Consider the following 20,250-nt stretch of genomic DNA (forward strand, 5'->3'; position numbering starts at 1 on the left):
ACTTTTACACAGAGAAATCCTGTCTCTGGGGGTGGGGGGGGACTATTTTAAAAAATTACATAAATGTCTTTGTGTCTATAAGGGAATGTGTAGTTGGTGCTCTCAGAGGCAAGAAGAGGGCTCTGGTTCTTTTGTAGTTGTAATTAAACAGTTATGAGCCAGGCAGTGTGGGTGCTGGAAGCTGAACTCGGTCCACTCACGAGCTGTTAACTGCTTGGCCATTTTTCCAGCCCTGACAGAATTATTCTTGAAAAGGAGAGAGGCCTTTTTTCTTCATCCTAAAATCACTATTGTACAGGAATATTCTTGTGTTAGAGGGGAAGGTGCTTAAACTTGAAGTTGATTTTAGGTTGACTTAAAGTGACATTGATGAAACTGAAAGAGAGAATTTTGAGATTGTTATAGTTGGTTTTTCACTTCTGTTTTATTAGACAAAATGATACTTAGACTAGTCAAGAGAATATTCGTTTTTCCTAACATTACCCCCATACAGTTCTGCAGTGTTTTAATATTTTGTAAGAGTCACAGAAGTGTAGCTGTGATCTGAGTCAGTTCCTGATAGATTATGATGAACAAGTAAAAGAAATATATGGATGTTGAAGTGATTTGCTTCATTATTTAGAGTCTATTATTTTGGGGGGAGGGGATGTATTTTTGTGGTAGAGCCTTTGGCTAGCATTTGCAATGTGCTGGATTTGTTACCCAGTACCATATACCTCACTTTCTTCTGCTCATTTTGCTTTGTGGGAAAAATTAGGCTAGGTACAGTTGCTAAGGTGTTTTTAGTTGTAAAAAGACCTGGGGCTCCTAGGCTGCCTCCAGTTTTTTCACTGTACAGGATGTGTACAACTGAAAGTGCACACTGCTTGCTTGCTCATACCTGGCACTTGGCATGTGTATCCTTGACTGTTAGCTGTGCAACAGTGTGGATGTGGGCAAATACTTTACATACATATGTATTGTTCTTGAGTATGCTTTTGTCATTCAGGAGCAAAGTTTTGAATTTATACCAGTGCCTTATTCTGTAGCTTTATATTGTTCTAGGATATTTTATCAGAGTTTATTGGGGGGGGGCATTCAAGACTGGATTTCTCTGTAGCTTTGGAGTCTGTCCTGGAATTTGCTCTGTTAGACCGGGCTGGCCTTGGAGCTCACAGAGATCCACCTGTATCTGCCTCCTGAGTGCTGGGATGAAAGGCGTGTGGCAACACTGTCCAACTTATCAGAATTTATTTAGCCAAACATTATTAGTTTGTTTCTAGTGTTTTGAAATTGAAGTGTTTCATATACATATGTAGCCATGCCTTATTTAACAAGATACAGGATCATAAATGCCTCTTTGGATGATTTCATATTCATTGATGTGTGAGCATTATCATTTATAGCCGTTTAGGTGGTCTGGTTAGTCACCTGGCTTGGTCTCTTGATATAATTAAGAGACAATGATTACAGGATTAATGTTGCTAATGGGATATTGCTTTACAGTAAATTCAAAATAAGAAGTACACTTGAAAATATTGTATAGTGTTATAAATCCACAAATCAGTAACAGCCATTTATCGTCACTGTCACATACTTTATACTGTATGTTGTCAACTACACCATGTTTTTATGTGACTGTTGGTGCAGTGGATTTCTTTAGACTGGTATCACCACAAATACTTGAGTAACACAAGACATCTCTAGTTACTGTATAGTTTTCAGCTCCATTATAATCTGATTGAATCTGGTTCCAGTAAATAGTCTATCACTAATTGAAACTATGTGCTGTGTGTGATGATTTACATTCCATCATGCTTCTCTCCTCTTTTCTGTTTTCCTCTTTCCCCTTCCCTTTTCCCTTTGTGTCCTTTCCATCTTTCCCAGACTTTTTGAGTCATTCTTGATGCAGTGCAGGCTAGCTTTGAACTTTTGATCCTCTGTTTCGGCCCCCTGAGTGCTAAGATTATATATGCTCTACCACACTGTGTCTCTGCAGAGGTATTTCTGCTGGGATAAATTCTGAGTCCCAGGTTGATAGTTAACCAAATGCCCTTCATTAGATGTGTGTTTATATTTGAATTGCAAAGCCTCTAAGTTCCGACACAATCACCTGTGGTTTGATTTTAGTGTTGCTATTTTCCTTATCTCAATATTTGAGTCAAGTATGAAGAATGCCTTTTATCCTGTAAGGACCCATTTCACAATCCTAAAACTGTATAGTTCATTCCTACTACTTTTCTGGGATGAGATAAAAGTTTTATTGTTCTTGGTATTTTCCACTATAGCTTCTCTCCATATTAAGTTTTTCCCAGTAGTTATTGAAAATAATTCACTAAAATATTCAGTTTATAATGGTTTATTGAACTTAGATTTACACTGTTGACCTTTTCATTGAAGAGCTTCATGTTGATGCTGTTTATTGTTCAGCACTGGGATTCTTTCAGTAGTATTTTGTTTCTTGGTTTTGTTTTGTTTTTAACCCATAGTTCAGCTACATCAGAGACATTATAGCCCTTGCTAAAGAGACACCCTGCTTTGTACAGGGATGGCAGAACTTCACAGAAATTAACCTTTGATGTTAAACATGTGCTGGCTGTCCATTTCTGACTATTTCCCCTCTCCCTGTTTTCTTATTTTCAGGCAGAGGTAGAGGTGAATGTGGTTTCTACCAAAGAAGTTTTGATGAAGTAGAGGGTGTGTTCGGGCGAGGAGGTGGCAGGGAAATGCATAGATCACAGAGCTGGGAAGAAAGGTAACTAAAATGTTCAGATTATAATATAAAGATTTGTTGGTCTATAAAACTCCCTCCAGCGGGATTCCATTATACTTTCCTGCAATGCCATTACTTGGCAGGCTGAGGGAGGAGATTCCGGAGTTCAGGAAATCCTGCACAATTTAGCAAACTCCTGACTCAATATACAAATAGAAAGAAGGGCTAGGATTATCACTCAGTGTTAGCTCTCTGGGGAGGTTCATCCTTCAGTACTCCAAACAAAACAAAGCACACCATGTTCCTTATGTGACCAGTACAGGGTTGCATGTTCCTGTGATTCCAGCACTTGGGAGCTAAGGCAGAAAAGAATAATGAATTCCAGGCCAAAATGGGGTACAAAGTGAGATCTAGAGAATTACAAAAATTGGGTGGGAAACCTGTCTTCTCTCCACCCTCCCCCCCAAAAGAAGGAACAATCTGAAAACACAGAACTTACCCATTTTTGCTTTACAGAGCTGAAGCCTCTGTGCACCGTTAAGAACTTCATTTAAAAATATTAATTATTAAAAAGCCATCATGGTTAGAAAGTTTTAGATGATCCTTGTTTAAAGCTAAAAGCTTGACTAGATGAATACATTAGTGTAAGTATGGATAATTTGACTAGCAATCATTTTGTTGGTATGAAGAAACGCATCTTCTTAGGGTTTTTGATTTTGTACAAAGTCTGGCAAGATAAAAGAGGGTGGTTGCAAAATACTGGATGTAAAGGAATAGCCATTGTAGTATTTATTTTATGAAAAATGGAAGCATCCCAAACAGATGATGGTGCCATTACATAATGAAATAATATATGTAATATCATATAATCATTAAAGTTAAAAGTGAACCCTGATATCATAATAAGGACAGAGAGTTAGGGTTATAACAGTGATAACTGTCTTACCCAGCACCCAGAGGCTCTCGATTTAGTATTCAGGACCACAAATAAAGGAAATTGAATGATGTAGAAAAACATTGCCAATGTAGTATGTAAAATAAATAGCCTGTCATGTTTCTAACTAAAATGAATAATATTCAAGTCATTAGAAGCTAATTTTTCATAGGTGGTGTGTGGTGGAGTTTTTTTTTTTTTATCATTATACTTTTCTGTATTTTCTAAATATTAGGTGTCAGAAATGCTATTAAAGGGAGTATAGGAAAGTGGTTATCATGATAGGAAATCTATTTGCTTTCTGAGTCCTTTTTGAAATTTATTTTTGTCTTTTTAGGGGTGGTTTTCCAAGCCCTTTTTGAAATTTATTTTTGTCTTTTTAGGGGTGACAGGCGCTTTGAAAAGCCAGGAAGAAAAGATGTAGGTAAGGTTCCTACTGTTTTGAACTATATCCTGGACTTTCCTGTTATTAATGCTTAACAAGGCCCATATTGAAGGATAAACTTAGTGCAGATTAACTGTTATCTGCACAGAGCCAGTAGATGGAGCTGTAACACTGTTAAGAGTCTTGTGGATCTTAAGGCCTTCCATGGGTGAAACCAAGAGTAATAAATATAACTATTAAGATTTACTTGATTTGATATTTTAGGGTTATGTGTTTTCTGCAAGGCATATGTTTTCCATATGACATCTTGTTGGACTGAATTCTAAATCAGATTATTCCTTATTAACATAGAGAGTATCTCTTGGGTGAGAACGGGGAAGTGGCTGGAACTGTGGCTTTTGTGTAAGAAGGCAAAGGCTAAAATAGAGTATTCTTACTTTAATCAACTATTGGACTGTTTTCTTTTATTGTGTATGTATGGCATACTATGTATATGTGGGGCTGGGGGAACATATACCACACTGCACAAATGGTTGTGTGGTTGGTTCTGTCCTCCCTTCATGTGGGTTCTGGAGCTCAGACACAGCAGTACCTTTACCTGCAATCCATCTTGTTGGCCTAGCCTTTTCTACTCAGCATGTTTTTGTTTTTGTTGTTTTAATTGTGAGATGTCAGCAACCAAATAAATTACATTGTAAAGGTATCTACCCAAGAGGAACTTAAGAAAAGTTGACTTAGTGTTTATGATGATTCAGTTGATTTGTAATGTTACGATGGGTTTTCTGACTGATAAATTAGTGGTCTGCATTAATGTTTAGTGAAAAAAAGCACCAGTTCACAGTATCAGTACATACTTGAAAATTTTCAGTTTCTATATTCCTTCAAATGCCAAAAATGTTCTATAGAGTATGATTGTATTTGATAGTGATCAATATTTCTCATAAACATGTTCACTCTATACTGTTCATAGACTGAATTGAATGAGAATGGTTTGTAAACACGGAAGTTAAGACAATCAGTTTCATTTCATTGCTTCCATGTAAAATTCACCTAAACATATTTGTAATTTAGTTTATTCATTAACATGGCATTGGGAATTCTTGGTTCTCATTAATGCAATGACATTAAATGAGTGTAGCATGCTGAAAATATAGGTTTAACTAGGTAATTTATTGTCATGCTTCACCCATCTTATAAACCATTTTGTGAATGCTGTCTGAAGAGATTTGGTAGAACCTTTGTTCCCATCTTTTTCTGACTTAGTACTTTGAAAACATTTTTATGTGTATATGTCTCTCTCTGTGTGTATATTGTATGTGTGTGCAGGTGCTCAGGGTTCCTTGGACCTTAGACCTTGAGTTATAGGTGGTTGTGAGCCACTCTGTATTGGTGCTGGGAACTGATCTCAGGACCTTTGGAAGAACAGCAAGCAGTATTAACTGCTGAACCCTCTCTTCAGGCCCTGACACAGCACTTTTGATCTTGATTGTGGAGATGTGATGAAGAGTAGTACAGGATTTGAAATCAGAAGGCCATGTTTATTCTAAGCTCTTAGATTCCTTATTCTCAAAGTAAAATCAGAAGATAATATCTTTAGAGTATTTGAACTCATTTATTCATTCAACATTGAATTCCTAATTGAGTCATGGGCCTTGTGCAGGTGCTAAATGTTTTCTTTGGAGGATGTTGTTAATCCCTGGTCAGAATTGTAAATGAATGCTCAGGGAAGTAGTCTGTGGAGTAGGAAATTTTGAACTTCAGATCAAAATTAAGGGGTAACAAAAAGCCAAATCTAATGAAATATAAATTTAACAGCAGAAAATGCAGTCTTATGTAAGTAAACTACAGAATTATAATATGGAGTAGACTCTTGTGGCAAGACTCAGGCATCTTTTAGATGCCCTCAGCTTCATGTTAATTAGCAGTGTCCTTATAGGTCAGGACAGTATTTACTAGGTCTAAATTACCCTCAGTGAGCCAGAAGATGGAAAGCTCATTGCTTTTATTACTTTCACATCTTTTTTACGTGTGTGTGTGTGTGTGTGTGTGCGTGTGCGCGCGCGCACGCGCGCGCCCTCCTGTAGAGGCCGGAAGAGCATGTCAGATCTGAGAGAGATGGAGTTGCAGGCAATTTGAAGTCACCTATGTGGGTGCTGGGAAACTCTGCTTTGCTGTAAGAGCAGCAAGTGATTTATGTCTCCAGCAAACAACCAACTCCATCAATCTTTTGTTTTTATGAGAAACCCTAAGATTTGTCAAAGAAAAGGATCATGACTTGCAGTTGGAGGCCAAAGCACTTGAAGCCTTGTGTTGATAACCTCATCAAGTAAATTGGTTGTTCGACTAGGAGATGAGACTGTGGGCAGGACAGAACTTGGAGAAGGATTTGTAGGGTCACTACAAATACTGGCTCACAGAGAAATAGAACTTGACCTGCTTGAATTTCAAAGTCTGAATAGTGGAAGCAGGCGTTAAACACTTTGTTAAAATGATCTAACAGTTTCTGAAATTGTTGGGTGCTTTGGGGAAGTAGTGAGTTCTCTTAGTGAGATTATCTTTTTTTTTTTTTTTTTAAAAGGCAGAGTTTCACTAGTTTTCCTGGCTGACCTGGAACTTACTATGTAGATAAGGCTAGTTTCAAACCTAGATCCATATGCCTCTGCCTAAGTGCTGGAATTAAAGGTGTGTGCCACCATATGCAGCTCAAGTATAGCTTGAATTTTTATTAGTGTCAGGAATGGATGAGTAAAACTTCATTGTCATCATTATTTGTAGTTATTATATGAATCTAATTAATTTTCCTAACCAGCCTCTATTTTAAGCAATAAAGGTATTTTGTGTTTTATGCGTGCCTTTGATAAGGTGAATCCCAATTAGGCTTAGTGTTGAGGAGTTTAATCATAGCTCTTGGGGAGAAAGAGGCTAGCAGATCACTTAAGTCCAGTGCTAGCCTGATCTAAAAAGGTTCCCCTCCCCCACAAGTCAACAACATCAACAAAAAAGAAAAGGTGAACCATAAAAATAGAGAGGTGAAATGTAAGAGACACCTGGTTAAGGAGGGCTGTGTGCTGAGTGCACACGTGCTAGAGTGTAGCACAGTGGTTCACACACATCTTGGTAAGGTGATGAGTTCAGGTTAGCTGTTCAGGATTCTGATCTTTCTGGTTTTGTGAGTAATTGCCATTTGATTGTGAAATAGATTAGACTTTGTTAATAATTACAGCACCCTCTGGGGAGAGCAGTACTAATCTGTGAGACAAACTGATATATTGATTAATTGTGAGATGTCTCATGACATATAATTTAGATACTTTAATTATTAAAGGTACCAAAATGACTTGTTCTTTTTATTTGGGAATTATTATTTTTGTGTGTGTGTGAGTTCTATATGTGAACCTCTCTGTGCCTATTCCCATAGACATGTGTGCGGAGGTCAAAGATAGATGTGATTTCTCTGTTGCTTTCTCCCTTAAGAGTCTGTCACTGAGCCTGAAGCTGTTTTGGTTAGGTGGGCTAGCTAGAAAGTTCCTAGAATCTGCTTGTCCTGTCCCCTCCCATTCCTGGTTCTGGAGTTACAGGTACATGGAGACAGACATCTCTTGCTTTTTTCTAATATGGATTCTAGGTTTTAAACTCAGGTTTGTGTGCTTATATTGCAGGTGTTTTTACCCACTGAGCCACCTCCCAGCCTCTGCTTGTTCCTTTTAAAATTAGAGAAGGGTCATACTACATACTTGCTTTAAATTATTTATTTTGATGCCAGGGATCAAACCCCAGGGTCTTCCGAAGACTAGGAAAGTGCTCTGTCACTGAGCTACAGACCTAGCACATGCACGAATTACAAACATCTGGGTAAGAATCATGGCTTACCCCTGTGAGTATCCATGGGAGAATAGATTAGGTGGAAAAAGGCTGTAACATCAGATTTGTAAGTCCCATGTAATAGGAAATGATTGCTGTACAGGAGAGATTAGTTCCTGTGATCATAGTTTCTGTGATCATCTTGTAGTATGCTTCTGTGAGAGTGAAATGAAAATTATCATTAAAAAATAAATGATCCTCATGACATCAGTATGCTCAGCCAAGTATGATACATTATGCGTTTTTATGTGAAGATCTGAAAACAGTACAGTATACTTTGTAAATCCACCAACATGGATACTTGTCAGGTTGAATTGCAAGATATACTATGCTTTTTGGTGTGAGGTACTTGGAGATAGGCAATGTTTTTTTTTTTTTGGGGGGGGGGGTTCTATACCCCCCGGCAGCTAGTAGTATATATTTTTCAAGAATAAATCTAAGTTGAAGATTTGTGGTAACTGCTTGTCTTCAGTTTTTTAAGACTGTCATGCTTTCTTACTGGTTTCCAAGAGTAACTTTACTTGGCTGTTAAGTGTCTTCGTTGTTGAGTATGTGAGTTCCCAGTGATTTCTTCTCTTCTTCCACTTATATTCCATATTTCTGAGGGGATTATGGTCTCTTTGCAGAAAAATTAATTCTAGGAGCATGATTCTTTGAAATAAATGAATTATGGACAATGCTCCCAGAATATTTCTGGTCCCTGAACATTGATTTTGAATTACATTTCTCGTAAATTATTTTTATGTATGTGAGTGTTTTGTCTGCATGAATGTCTGTGCACTGTGTGTGTGCGCCTAGTACCTGGGGAGGCCAGAAGAGGGCCTCAGATCTCTTGAAACTGCAGTTAAAGAGATGGTTATGCACTGCCATGTGCTTGCTGGGAATCAGACTAAGGTCCTCTGCAAGAACCATATAGCTCTCTCCAACCCCTACCAACAAAAACTTTAGATGTGTGGTGAGGAAGTCAATTTTCAGATAATCAGATTTTGTCTGACTAGTAACTATGAAATGATATTATCTGACTTAATTGGGGAACATGAAACGTCTGTAGGGAGATTTGGGTTTCAAGTGTCTTAATGTATACACTGTCCCCTCAGGCAGATTGATAAACTTGAAATCTGTAAGTGATGTAGTGTCTTGCTGGTCAGGTTAATTTTGTTAATAGGTATTTTTGCTGTCTTTATCAGCAGTATTAAGTTGGTCTGCCTGCCATGGCACAGTATATGCCTGCAATGTTTAAACAGCAAAACTTCATTAAAAAAAAAAAAAATAGTTTCTGTGTTACTAGTCTTTTGCTATTATCAGTCTTAGAGCACTCCAGAGTTGTTCTTTATTTCTTTTCCTTCTGTCAGAGAGTAGAAAAATGTGACTTGCTGTTCTCTGTAACATTACTATTACTTGGTATGTATTTCAAGATCATCCTGCCTGGGTATCCACCACAGTGAAAGTTAATCTTGTACTTTTCCCACTTAATCCCAAATAAGGGAAATGGAAGAGGAGGAGGGCAGTTACAGAAGATCTCTTTGAAACCTGATAGTATCTTTTTTTTTTTGGCTGGAGGACAGCTCAATTTTTTAATTGAAATGAAAATTATTTAAATAATTAAGCTGGATTTAAAAAAAGCATTCATCTTAGTATATATAAAATAAAAACAGGCAGAGAAAGCATAATTTTCATGGAATATTAGACTTGGAAAGAAATAATAGAGATCATCTAGTCCAGCCTCCTACTGGTGAATAAACACTCGTTTTGTGTTTATAGAAAAAACTATTTGATGTTGGAAACAGGAATTTGGGTTTGAAAATACTTTGTTACCTAATTTTCTGCTTTGTCTATTGGAGATTTTTTTTTTCCCCAGTTGAGTTATATCTTATGTATTAAACTTTTGTATCCATAAAAACTTAGTACATATGTGTATTTAGGAAGTTATGTCATGAGTCTAAAGACACTGCTTTTACTCAGGGTGTGGGGGACAGCTCAGATGAGGAGGCGATCAGCTTTCAGTTCACTACTTGAGTATTATGCAAATACGAATTTAAGATAGTAGAAACATACAGCTTTGCAATATTTTGCCAGAAATACCACCCTGCAAGTTTTGTCTGTGCCAGAGCTTTTCTTACTTGTTCAGAATATTTTGCACAAATACATGAACATACGTATGTGTGGTTGGGTGTTGTATTCAAACGCTTTTGTGGTTATCTATATTGTTACTTTTCTATTTTTGCTCCTAGCTGTTAAAAATTGGGGAGATAATATCCTAGTTTTGTAGCTTAAAGAATCAAAGGAATGATGCTTGCTGTCTTGAAAAAATAAAAGTTGTAAAAGGAGGTTCACTAAATATTGTGAAATCAGCTTTCTACCCAGGGAGCTAGGTTTGAAACTAGTCTGTTGCTTCAGTTTACAGATGAAAATGAGAGCTGATTTCCTTAGAGTTCAGCTGGATTAGCCTTCACTGACCATTTTATCCTTGTTATTGATACCATGCTATAAGATTGAGTTGCCTTGATTTGAGCAGATTACCACTGTTATAAACTTGATAGTATAAACCTTTTTGTTTTCAGGGATGTATATAGTTAAATTAGCCTTTTTTTTTTTTTGTGGGCATAGACATGATGTAATCAGCATCGAGAAAAAGGAAACATGAGATACAGTGAAGGAAAATAGCTGCATAACTGGCTGGATATATTTAATATATTAAGAAGTGGGATGGTGTGCGTGAGTCTTATTCTGTCAGCCCTGTTTCAGAGATCTGAAAATTATCAATGCTTTGTCCATTGATATGAATATCTAGGTCAGTCCTGTGTGGACTCTTAGAGACCACAGGAGTTGGGTGTTCAGGAACAGTCTTGTCAAAATTCTCCATCTTGACTTGATACTCACCTTTGGAACCTCGAGTTATCAGAGCTGCAAAATGGTGATGTAACATGATCTCGGAGGGTAGGTAGGATGTCCTCCTTTGGCAGATTTCTCCAGTGCCTTCTTGCATTGCTGAGAGGAACACAACCAGTTCAAAGTTTGGAGGATTCTCATGCTGGAGCAGGGTAGCTAGAGGACTTGATGGTGTGATGGTATGGTAGTAGGTTAGCGGGAAGATGAAGAATGGACATTCCTCAGAATTGATCCCATCAAGGTGGAAGTCCACACTGGTCTGGTGGAGTTCACCATTTTCTCTTTCCTGGTAGAGCACAGCTGAGACCCGAACACTGGTTAGAGGGCTGGGCCGGGTGTTGGCCACTTGGAAGATAAGATTAGGTTTGCCATCTTTGTGAGCTACTACTGCTAAGTCAGTGAAGCGAATTGAGAAAGCTCTATTTTTTGGCCGTGCAATCTTCGCCACAAAGGCACCTAAATTAAAAACCATTGAAATGTTTTTTTTTTTTTTTTTTCCAAGAATAGAAAACTTTAAATCTCAATACTTTTTCTGAATGGGAAGAGTATGTCAAGTAATTACTGATTTCTTACTCATTCCACTGAGTAAGGAATTTATACCATTGTTAATTTCAGGTAATCTTACCTAACTAAAATTTTCAGAGTATATGTAATATTTCTGTTAAGAACCAACAAAAACCCCAAGATTTCAAAATGGCTGTAAGAAAAAATTGATTTGTTATGAAGAAATGTAAGTTTATCTTGTAAGTTACAAAGATCAAGAATTGATCATTTTCTATATTCATGCTTACTTTAAAAAACGTAATGGAAAATAAATTCAGTGTGGTTACAATTGTACAACTTAAAGAGTAGATTCAGAGAAGGAAGTTAGGAGAGGGCTAGAAGAAGGGGTGATGCATTAAAGAACGTTTAACTTTGAAACTTCTATAAGGATGAGTTTGGGGAAGGTGGCTATATCAGGTGATTCAGTGTATCTTTTAAGTACACACTCCTTGTGTACCACCCATAGCTCTACAAGTGGGGTTTCTAACCATGCTTGAGCCACAGAGCCTGTTGGCAGTCTGGTAAGATATATGCAATCCTTATAATATATGTATATACACATATATGAGTATATGATTTATATATGTATATATAACTTACTTTATGCAAATGAGTGATTTGCTTGCATATATTGTATTTGTTCACCATATGTGTGCCTAGTGCCTGTGGAGGCCAGAAGAAGGCAATGTTGTAAGCTGCCACATGTGTTCTGAGAACTGAGCCTAGGTCCTCTGTAAAAGAGCAACAGGTGCTCTTAATCACTGTGCTATTTCTGTAGCTCATTTGGAAAATATAGTATTACATATGCTATATCAATGCATTAACAAAACCTAGCAGTGGGTTATACTGTAATTCTTAAGTATTGTAGTTGACTTTAAATACCTGATTCTGTTTATACCAAAGTTACTGGGAGTGTGGGGTTATCCATCCACCTATCTACCTATCCATCATCTATCCATCTATTTATTAATCTATATTATTTAATATTCATACATATATATTTGTGTATAACTTCATAATCGTAGGAAATGGCAAATTTAGTTAGGGGTTAGTGCAAAAATTTAAACATTTTTCTCATCTAAATACACAGGCTGTCTTAATATGTCTAAGAATGGAGCTAATGTAAACATTCTTATAGAAGTTAAGTGATGTGTTACAAGATGTAGAGCCATTTGGTAGCACAGTGGGTCATCGTTCATGATGCTTAGTGTTTATCTATTCTGTTAGTGTGCTTTAAAAAAAAAAAAAGTATATGTTATATAAAAAGACCCAGCATTAGAGGGAGGAACCTTGTATGTTACCAGACATAGGCAAATGCTTATGGCCATATTCTGATTGCATTTTATGTGTATCTATGACTTTAAAACATGGTGCTGAATATGTTGCTATGGGCTTACTTGTGTTGGGTACATATTGAGTAGATGATGTCAGAGGAGAAAATCCTACCATAAGAAAGAAGATTTAAGAAGTCAGATTCTTCTGTTAAGTAGCATGACTATTCAAATTTGTGTTTAATATACTTACTCACTTAGCAGAATAGCTCCTGTGAGAATTTACTTTTAGTTTTTTTTTTTTGTTATTATTTTTGCATAGTATATTCCTGCAAGTTAATGACATGGTCCTTTTTTCCTTACGTAGTTCTAGTATTTGTTATGTATTTGTCCCCAGATTGTTTCTTTTCTTTTTTCTTTTTTTGGCATCACCTACTTATAATTATACAAACAAATTATTTATAATAGACTTTGCCTATAACTAACCATATACTTCATAAAAGGCTTGTAGTTTTTTTCTTTAAAAACAGAAATAATTACCTGTGATAAAAGCCTCTAGCATGAGGCCTAGGAGCATTTGTATGGCAAGTAAGGCGATTGCACTTGGACAGTCACCACTGGGGAACATGGTACCATAACCAATTGTAAGTTGCGTCTCCAGGGAGAAGGAGAATGCAGCTGTGAAACTGGTGATGTACTTCACACAGATAGTGTGGTTTTCAGGTGGGGCATCGTGATCTATTTCCAGATCACCATTCATCTCAGCTAGAACATACCAGAATACTGCAAAGACAAGCCAGTGGACAACAAAAGAAGCAGAAAAGACCAGCATCATCCAACGCCAACGCATGTCCATTAGGATTCCCCACGCATCCCGAAGATAAACAAGACCTCTTTGAGCACCATCCATTTGAAGTGTGCTGTGGCCATCTTTTGTGACCATCCTCCGGTATCTTTGACTTAGGAGAGGAGCATTAACTTTGCAATTACTGCTGTCCATCTCAGTCTGCAATTTTCTGAAACAATAGTAAAGTAGTTAGTCCTTAACTGACTTTAAGAGTTTCATATTCATGAGTTCTGCAGCTCACTTACAGATAGTGTTTACATAAGAGGGCAAATTACTGGTCAGGTGATTTATTTATTAACTAGTTATGTATTATTTTAGGATATTTTTTATACTTTCTTTGAGTGACTATAAAAATATCATTTGATACATTGATACATTGAATTCCGGAGGGTGAAGCTTATGATTTGTAGTTTTTAACACTTACATTTGTCTCTGCACAAACACAGGCATTAAGTATTTATTGAGTCAATTAAATATAATTTCTAAATAACATTTTTTAAAAATTTGATGATAATTGTGGATATAATAAACAGACTAAATACATAAATAATTAAAATAAATGGTTTGGAAAGTTAGTATTAGACTGTCTTCAAATATTTTTTGTTTTCTTGCAGTTGCAGGTGATTGAACCCAGAGCTCTGGGCCTTGGGCATGCTAAGCAAGCAATCTACATTGATCTAGATTCCCAGAATTCTGTTAAGCTTTTAGGAATTTACAGTTTTTTTTTTTTTCCTCATTCATTCATATGTTGGGTGTGTGTGTGTGTGTGTGTGTGTGTGTGTGTGTGTGTGTGTGTGTGTGTGTGTTTGGGGGGGAGGAGAGTGCATGTGTTCCATGGTCATTTTTTGAAGGAAAAAGGACAATCTGTCAGTCTTTTTTTTTTTTTTTTTTTTTTTTTTTGGGTTTTTCACGATGGGGTTTCTTTGTATTGCTTTGGAGCCTGTTCTGAACTAGCTTTGTAGATCAGGCTGACCTCAAACTCACAGAGATCCACCTGCCTCTGCCTCCCTAATGCTGGGATTAAAGGCGTGTGCCAGCAATGCCTGGCTTCAGGTCATTAGTCTTAGTAACAATCACCTTAGTGGGAAGGTATCCACACACAATTTTAATGTATTCCTTGGAATAAGTCTATTCAAAATTTTGTGAATAAATTTTATTTTGCTGTCATGGATATATAAACGTATTTCTGTCCTGGTTGATTGATGGATAGCTGTGGGGCACACACATTCTTGGTTCATACTAAATCTTGACTGGAACTCTATGGTAAGGAGTTCCTGGCTGGAATTCTATGGTGAAACACCCACGTAACATATATAAGGCCTTTGGTTCAACCATCAGTAAAAACCTCTACCCCTCAATTAAGGACATTCCAACTAGATGTATCTAGGTAATATCCTTTACCCCTGGTACTAGGGATGGAATCTGGAGCCTTATGCATAATAGGTAAATTCTCTACTACTAAGCCCTCCTCTCAGCCTTATTAACAATAGCTTTGAGAATAAGTAAACCAGAAGAGAAAAATGTTTAACAAGCAAAAATAAACAGTGAGGAATCAGATGACAATTTTGAAAACATTATAATGTAATTAGTTCTCTTCTGTGAACAGTTTTCATGAAAGGATAGGCTTTTCCCACACATCTAATGTGTGACTAACCTTGGAGACTATAAATATATCATGGCTTTTGTATAGTGACTCTTAGGAAAGAATCACTAAGGGTGATTCTTCTGAAGTAGATACATAGAGAGTGCTGCATACCCACTTCCCCCTCCTCCCACCTCCATTTTTGTTCCCTTTGGTATCCCAGGCTGATGAACTCTGGATTGTCCTGCCTTAGTCTTCTCAGTTCTAGAATTACAACATGTGCTATTGCTGCTTTCTTCCTTTTGATACTTAAGAAATGAGGTTTACTTGGGTTTGCTGGGTTGGTCAGTCTAGGGAATCTTTGGTGTTTTAGAGGTCATTTTTTCTGTTACTGCATTTGGACATTGGACAGCTAGGCATGTATGACTTTCTCTTTTGTTCTAAGGCTGCTGGAATCTTTGTTGGTGATACCTGGGCCATTATTTCATATTTTTCTTAGATTTGAGCTAGAGCTGATTGAACACTGGATAGTTAATTTAGACTAGATGGCCATTTCAGTTTCAAGTGACAGACTTTAAAAAAACAAACAAACAAACAAAAAAACCAAATTTTCATGTTGTATCACTTACTGCCCTCCTAGTTGCCATAATCATTGAGTGTATTTTCTGTTGGGCAAGTGCTGACAAGTGAGCCACACCTCAGCCCATATTTAATGCTCCTTATTTTGCTAGATTCTTAAAATATTTTAAAAGACCTTTTAGAACAACAACAAAGCCTTTGCAGACACTGCTAGATGCTTCCACCCCTCTCTTTCTGTGTGGTAAGAAAATAAACACGATTATCTCTATTTTTTAATATGGAACCACAAAAGTATATAGAAAAGCAAGAAATTATATATATTACGTGAGGGCTTTGGCTTTTTGGCCTAGTCTGATCAGCTGTTTGTGCAGCATCTGTGCTGTACTATTCTAAAGCTGATCTTTGATGGTTCCTGGCACCTTTAGTAGGTGCTCTTCTTGATCCTGTGTAACTCAGATAGCTAACTTAAACCATGCCTGCCTTATATACATGGTTCTTAATGGTGGTAACGATTTATAATTGTAGCTGATTCGTATTGTTTGTCCTGTGCTAGGTATCATTCAGTTTCACGGGAGGCTGAAAGGCAATGCTTTGCATAGGGTTGCTTCTTTATAGTAATAACTACTGATATGTTCCCATTTTATAATGCAAGTGAGGCATAATAAATTTTCCGAGGTCATAAAATTAGCAGTTTCTGAGTTTTATTGTCAAGCATACCTGAGTCCATAATGAGTGCTAAGACATTTGACTCTGGTTAGCCTTTGTGAGCAATATTGTGTTGAAGAACCACTGTAGGGGCTAGGAGTGGCAGCACACGTCTTTGTTCCCAGCATTCTGGAGGCAGAGGCAGGAGGATCTCCCAGCCTCATCTGCATAGTGAACTCTAAACCAGCCAAGTCTACATAGTGAGTATACAAAAAAAAGCAAACAACAACAAAACAAAACACCCCCAAAAAAACAAAAAACAAACAAACAGGAAACCAGGAGCCACTAGAGAACACTGGTTCTCTAGGAATGCTTATTAGTTTCAGACTTAGGATTTATACATAAGAAATGGATTTTCAGTTAAAGAAGACTTGTTTTAAGACTTAAAAAAATGAGCACAATAAGAAATATTGCCTTATTCTGCAGAACAAGCAATCTGGAAAGGGCATCTTAATGTAGCATTGCCTTGATCATATTTTTCCAGGTAAGAAGATAATTTTGAAAATCATACTGTTTACATTTTTAGAAAAGAAATGATTTTGACATGAAGAAGGCTACAATAGTGAAGATAGCAGACTTTGTTGTTCTTTCTTGTACCTTTATGGAAATTTTCTTGTGGGACTGGACACTAATCTAGTGGAGTACACCAAGCAGAATACGTTTACCCTTGTGTAAATCTGACTGCTATAAAACCCCACACCTAGCAGGAGAGCTTTTCTCTGTGAACATTATGCCTTCAGCACTATTTTCACTTGAATCTTTTTATGATTGCTGTTGTTTATCTACGGGTTTTGTAACTGTTCATCTAGGCTCTCTACAATTTCATTTTTTCCCCTCCAGCAACTAAATAACATGGAAAAAGTCACGGGCAGGGAAGTCAAAAGGCCGGAATCAAAACATTGAAGCATTTTTGGTTTTGTTTCTCCCCCCATGAAACATTGTTGACTTTTGTTTGGATCATGTTAGCAAATAGTTGAGAGAAGTAAAATTTTTATTCTCAGTAGATTACCTTGATGCATTCATATAGTCAAGTCACTGCCATGTAGTGCAAAGGGTAGGGATAGGGGTAGGAAACACAGCCTGGAGGCACTGGCTCTGTTTATACACAGTGCTGTCATTTTGGGCAAGCTACCATGTCCCCTTGGCCATTAGATTAAAGCAAAGAATGTGGTTAAAAGAGAGATTAAACAACATGATCCCTTAAAGTCTACCTACAAGAGTTTAAGTTTATGTCCAGTTTCTCAACTAATACAAGCTTCCTATTGGGTGGTTTCTGTATGATTTTATGTCTGCTTATATGGTTTTTTAAAAATTTCATTGCTGTTGTCTGATATTTATAGGATATGGGGACATAAATATCTTCCTCTCTCCTGTCTCTCTTTTTGAGACATAGGTTAGATAGATAGATAGATAGATAGATAGATAGATAGATAGATAGATAGCGCTCAGGCTGGCATCAGACTATAGCAAGTATAGCTAGATGTCTTTGAACTGATGCTTCTGCTTCTATCTCCCAAGTCTTAGGATTACAGGTATGTGTCTTGTACTTGACTATGAGTGCATTTTGATTGCATTTGTCTTGATTTAGATTTTTGTGTGATTTTTTTTTTTTTCCATGAACTGATCACAACAGAAAGTAGAATAGACAAGTGGAAAATTTGCGTGCATCTGTGAGGGGCCTGTAATATATTTATGTAATTATAAATTGATGGGAAAAGTACTTATTTTTAAAATTAGAGCTTCATACCTTTGTTAATTATCAAAATAATAGTGTTTTTCTGTCCATTAGGTGGTAGTCCTTAACTTAAAACTTTCTGTGCTTTTAGAGGAGTGCCATAATTCCTGTTCGACAGTTAAGATACAGGCTGCACTTAGAAATGTTAAATGAATGCAGTGTTTGTTCATGCCTTATGCAAACACTTTAAAGGCTGTGTTGAAAGTCTCATAAGCACCTTTCCTGGCCTCTATAATTAGGGCAAACAATGTGAATTTTAACCCCATTATGTAAGCTCAGAGAGTAGTTCATATTTTAGTTTCTTATATACAGAATCTATTTCAGTAATAATTCCCTACTTAAAAAGAAATTTTAAATTAGGAAACACATCTCTTTTGGATTAAGAAAATTAAAAACGTAATGGTTTATTCTTCTGGCATTTATTTCCATATGTCTATTTTGAGTTTCTCTAATCCCACCCCCCCAAATTCTTTTTTAAAAGTCACTGGGTTTTATCTCGGATATTTTCCTACTCATTTATATATTATAACAAGGAATTAGTTTGTATTTACTGAAATAACTGTCAGTAAACTTTCACCAACACTTTCAGTATGGCTACTTGCCAGTTCTAAAATTGAAGGAAAAGAACAAACCTTAGCTGTGACTGTCTAGCTAATGTCTCTGTTGTAAAATTCTATTGTAAGCAGTCTTGCTCTGCTCCTATTTGCTGTCACTATCCTTGCCTGTTCCACTAAAGGAAAGAATAAGAATAAGTTTACTTCATGTACTCACCAGTTCTCTTGTGGGGTCAGCCTACCAAGGTAGGTCTCAGGAAAGTTAGCAGCCTTGCCTTTTTGATCAGGTGGTTTTAACCTACAGTGTAGTCTGTAGGTTCTCTTCTTGGACTGGCTTTGCAGCTTACATTCCTCTGTTTATAATGTCGTGAGGGCTGGTTTCAGCTGAAGCTGATGTGATTGGTCACTTAGTCTGCAGGGGGGCCAATTAGCTCTGATCATGTGGAAAAGAATGCTGGTTTGTTAGGAGGTCTTTCTTTACCCAACACAAACCTTAACAGCTCTGGAGAAAGCCTCCAGAACTGTCGTGGAGAAGGGGTGCATTTTTTCCCTCTAATCAGGACCGGTTTTTAGTAAGTTTGCATAATCTTATTTAAGAGTTTATTTGAAAGTTCAAAAGGATAAAATTCCCTGCAAGATTTCCTTTCAGCCCTCTCTCCTTATATTGCGTATTAAAGTGTGAGGTATCTCTTTCAGGAATCTTTTTTTTCCACCATTTCTTGAGGGGAGATTTAGTTGGGTAAGGATGTTTAGGCATAATTGATGAGTTGATTTTTCTGACTTTCTTATCAGATCTCTCCTCATCAGCATGGCTAATATTAGTTTCAAAACGAGTAGGGGTAGATCATTTAGTTACTTGAAATAGTGCCCACACCCTCTTTCCTAATTGCAAGGTAATAGACATTGGTTTTTGTTTTGTTTTAAAGCTGTGTAGTAGGATTTGACTAGAAATGTGATTGTTTGATGCCTTGTACTTTTCTTTAAATAGCACCCTCGTGAGAGAAGGAAAGGGTTTTCTTAAGGCTTGCTTTATTGATCTTTTCTTGGTGTATTTGGTGAAGCAGAGTAAAACAGTATTCGTGGTACATGAACTGGAGCTCAGTAATGAAATTGTGTTTACCTGGAAAATGTCACCAGTTCAGCTTGTAGCAGCCTGCACATGAGCTGAAAAAGGATGGCCTTGTGTAATGCCTAGTGAGCAGTCTTTTCTCCTCTGGTAGCTGCCAGTTTTAAAACTTTGATCAAATGTTACACATAAGAGGATCTGAGAAACAAAGACACTGTTTGTTTGAAGTAAAAGCTTGGAGAGGCCTGCTGGGAAAGTTATGAATGTAGACCAATCTAATGCTACTTAGGAAGGGAAATCCGACTTTGTGGATTCCTCTCCTTCCCTTCACAATTTAAAAAATATATTAATTCCTTCTTTGTTTTATTAATGCCAGACATCTCAATACAAGTTTAGACACAACACTAGTAACTGTGACCTTCAGGACCAGGGAAGGTAATCAAGGTGAGATTCACATGTAAGACTTATTCCCTGCATGTGCTGGTAGGAATTTGTGTCATTTTCCAGCTAGCTGATTGAGGAAAACACCCAACTGAAACAACAGAAACACTAGAGCAAGTAGTGGGACATTCCTCTCAAGAGAGCAGACGTACATTAGCATGTCTGC

General features: G+C 37.0%; 2 protein-coding genes across 3 annotated transcripts in view; one reads left to right on the forward strand and one right to left on the reverse strand.

Annotated features, from left to right (window-relative positions):
• Positions 1-20,250, forward strand: part of Gigyf2 (GRB10 interacting GYF protein 2) — a 115,860-nt gene that overhangs the window by 41,210 nt on the left and 54,400 nt on the right. For both annotated transcript variants that reach the window (XM_051190725.1, XM_051190726.1), the window contains exons 6-7: positions 2,623-2,734; positions 4,010-4,050. In XM_051190725.1, coding sequence (XP_051046682.1) covers positions 2,623-2,734; positions 4,010-4,050 — 153 coding nt within the window. The remainder of the gene's footprint in view (positions 1-2,622; positions 2,735-4,009; positions 4,051-20,250) is intronic.
• Kcnj13 (potassium inwardly rectifying channel subfamily J member 13) lies at positions 9,416-18,939 on the reverse strand. The gene is made up of 3 exons (XM_051190727.1): positions 18,795-18,939; positions 13,116-13,591; positions 9,416-11,217 (listed from the first exon to the last, which is right to left on the reverse strand). Exons 2-3 carry the CDS (start codon positions 13,573-13,575, stop codon positions 10,595-10,597), a joined length of 1,083 nt encoding a protein of 360 aa, XP_051046684.1. The 5' UTR covers positions 13,576-13,591; positions 18,795-18,939; the 3' UTR covers positions 9,416-10,594.

This window comes from Phodopus roborovskii, unplaced genomic scaffold (assembly GCF_943737965.1).
Source record: "Phodopus roborovskii unplaced genomic scaffold, PHOROB, whole genome shotgun sequence".
NCBI classification, from domain to species: domain Eukaryota; kingdom Metazoa; phylum Chordata; class Mammalia; order Rodentia; family Cricetidae; genus Phodopus; species Phodopus roborovskii.

Coding starts and splice junctions, on each gene's coding strand:
- Kcnj13 (XM_051190727.1), bottom strand. CDS start 13,575: ATGGACAGCAGTAATTGCAAAGTTAATGCTCCTCTCCTAAGTCAAAGA. Junction 11,218..13,115: donor GCTAGAGGCTTTTATCACAG/GTAATTATTTCT, acceptor TTTTTAATTTAG/GTGCCTTTGTGGCGAAGATT.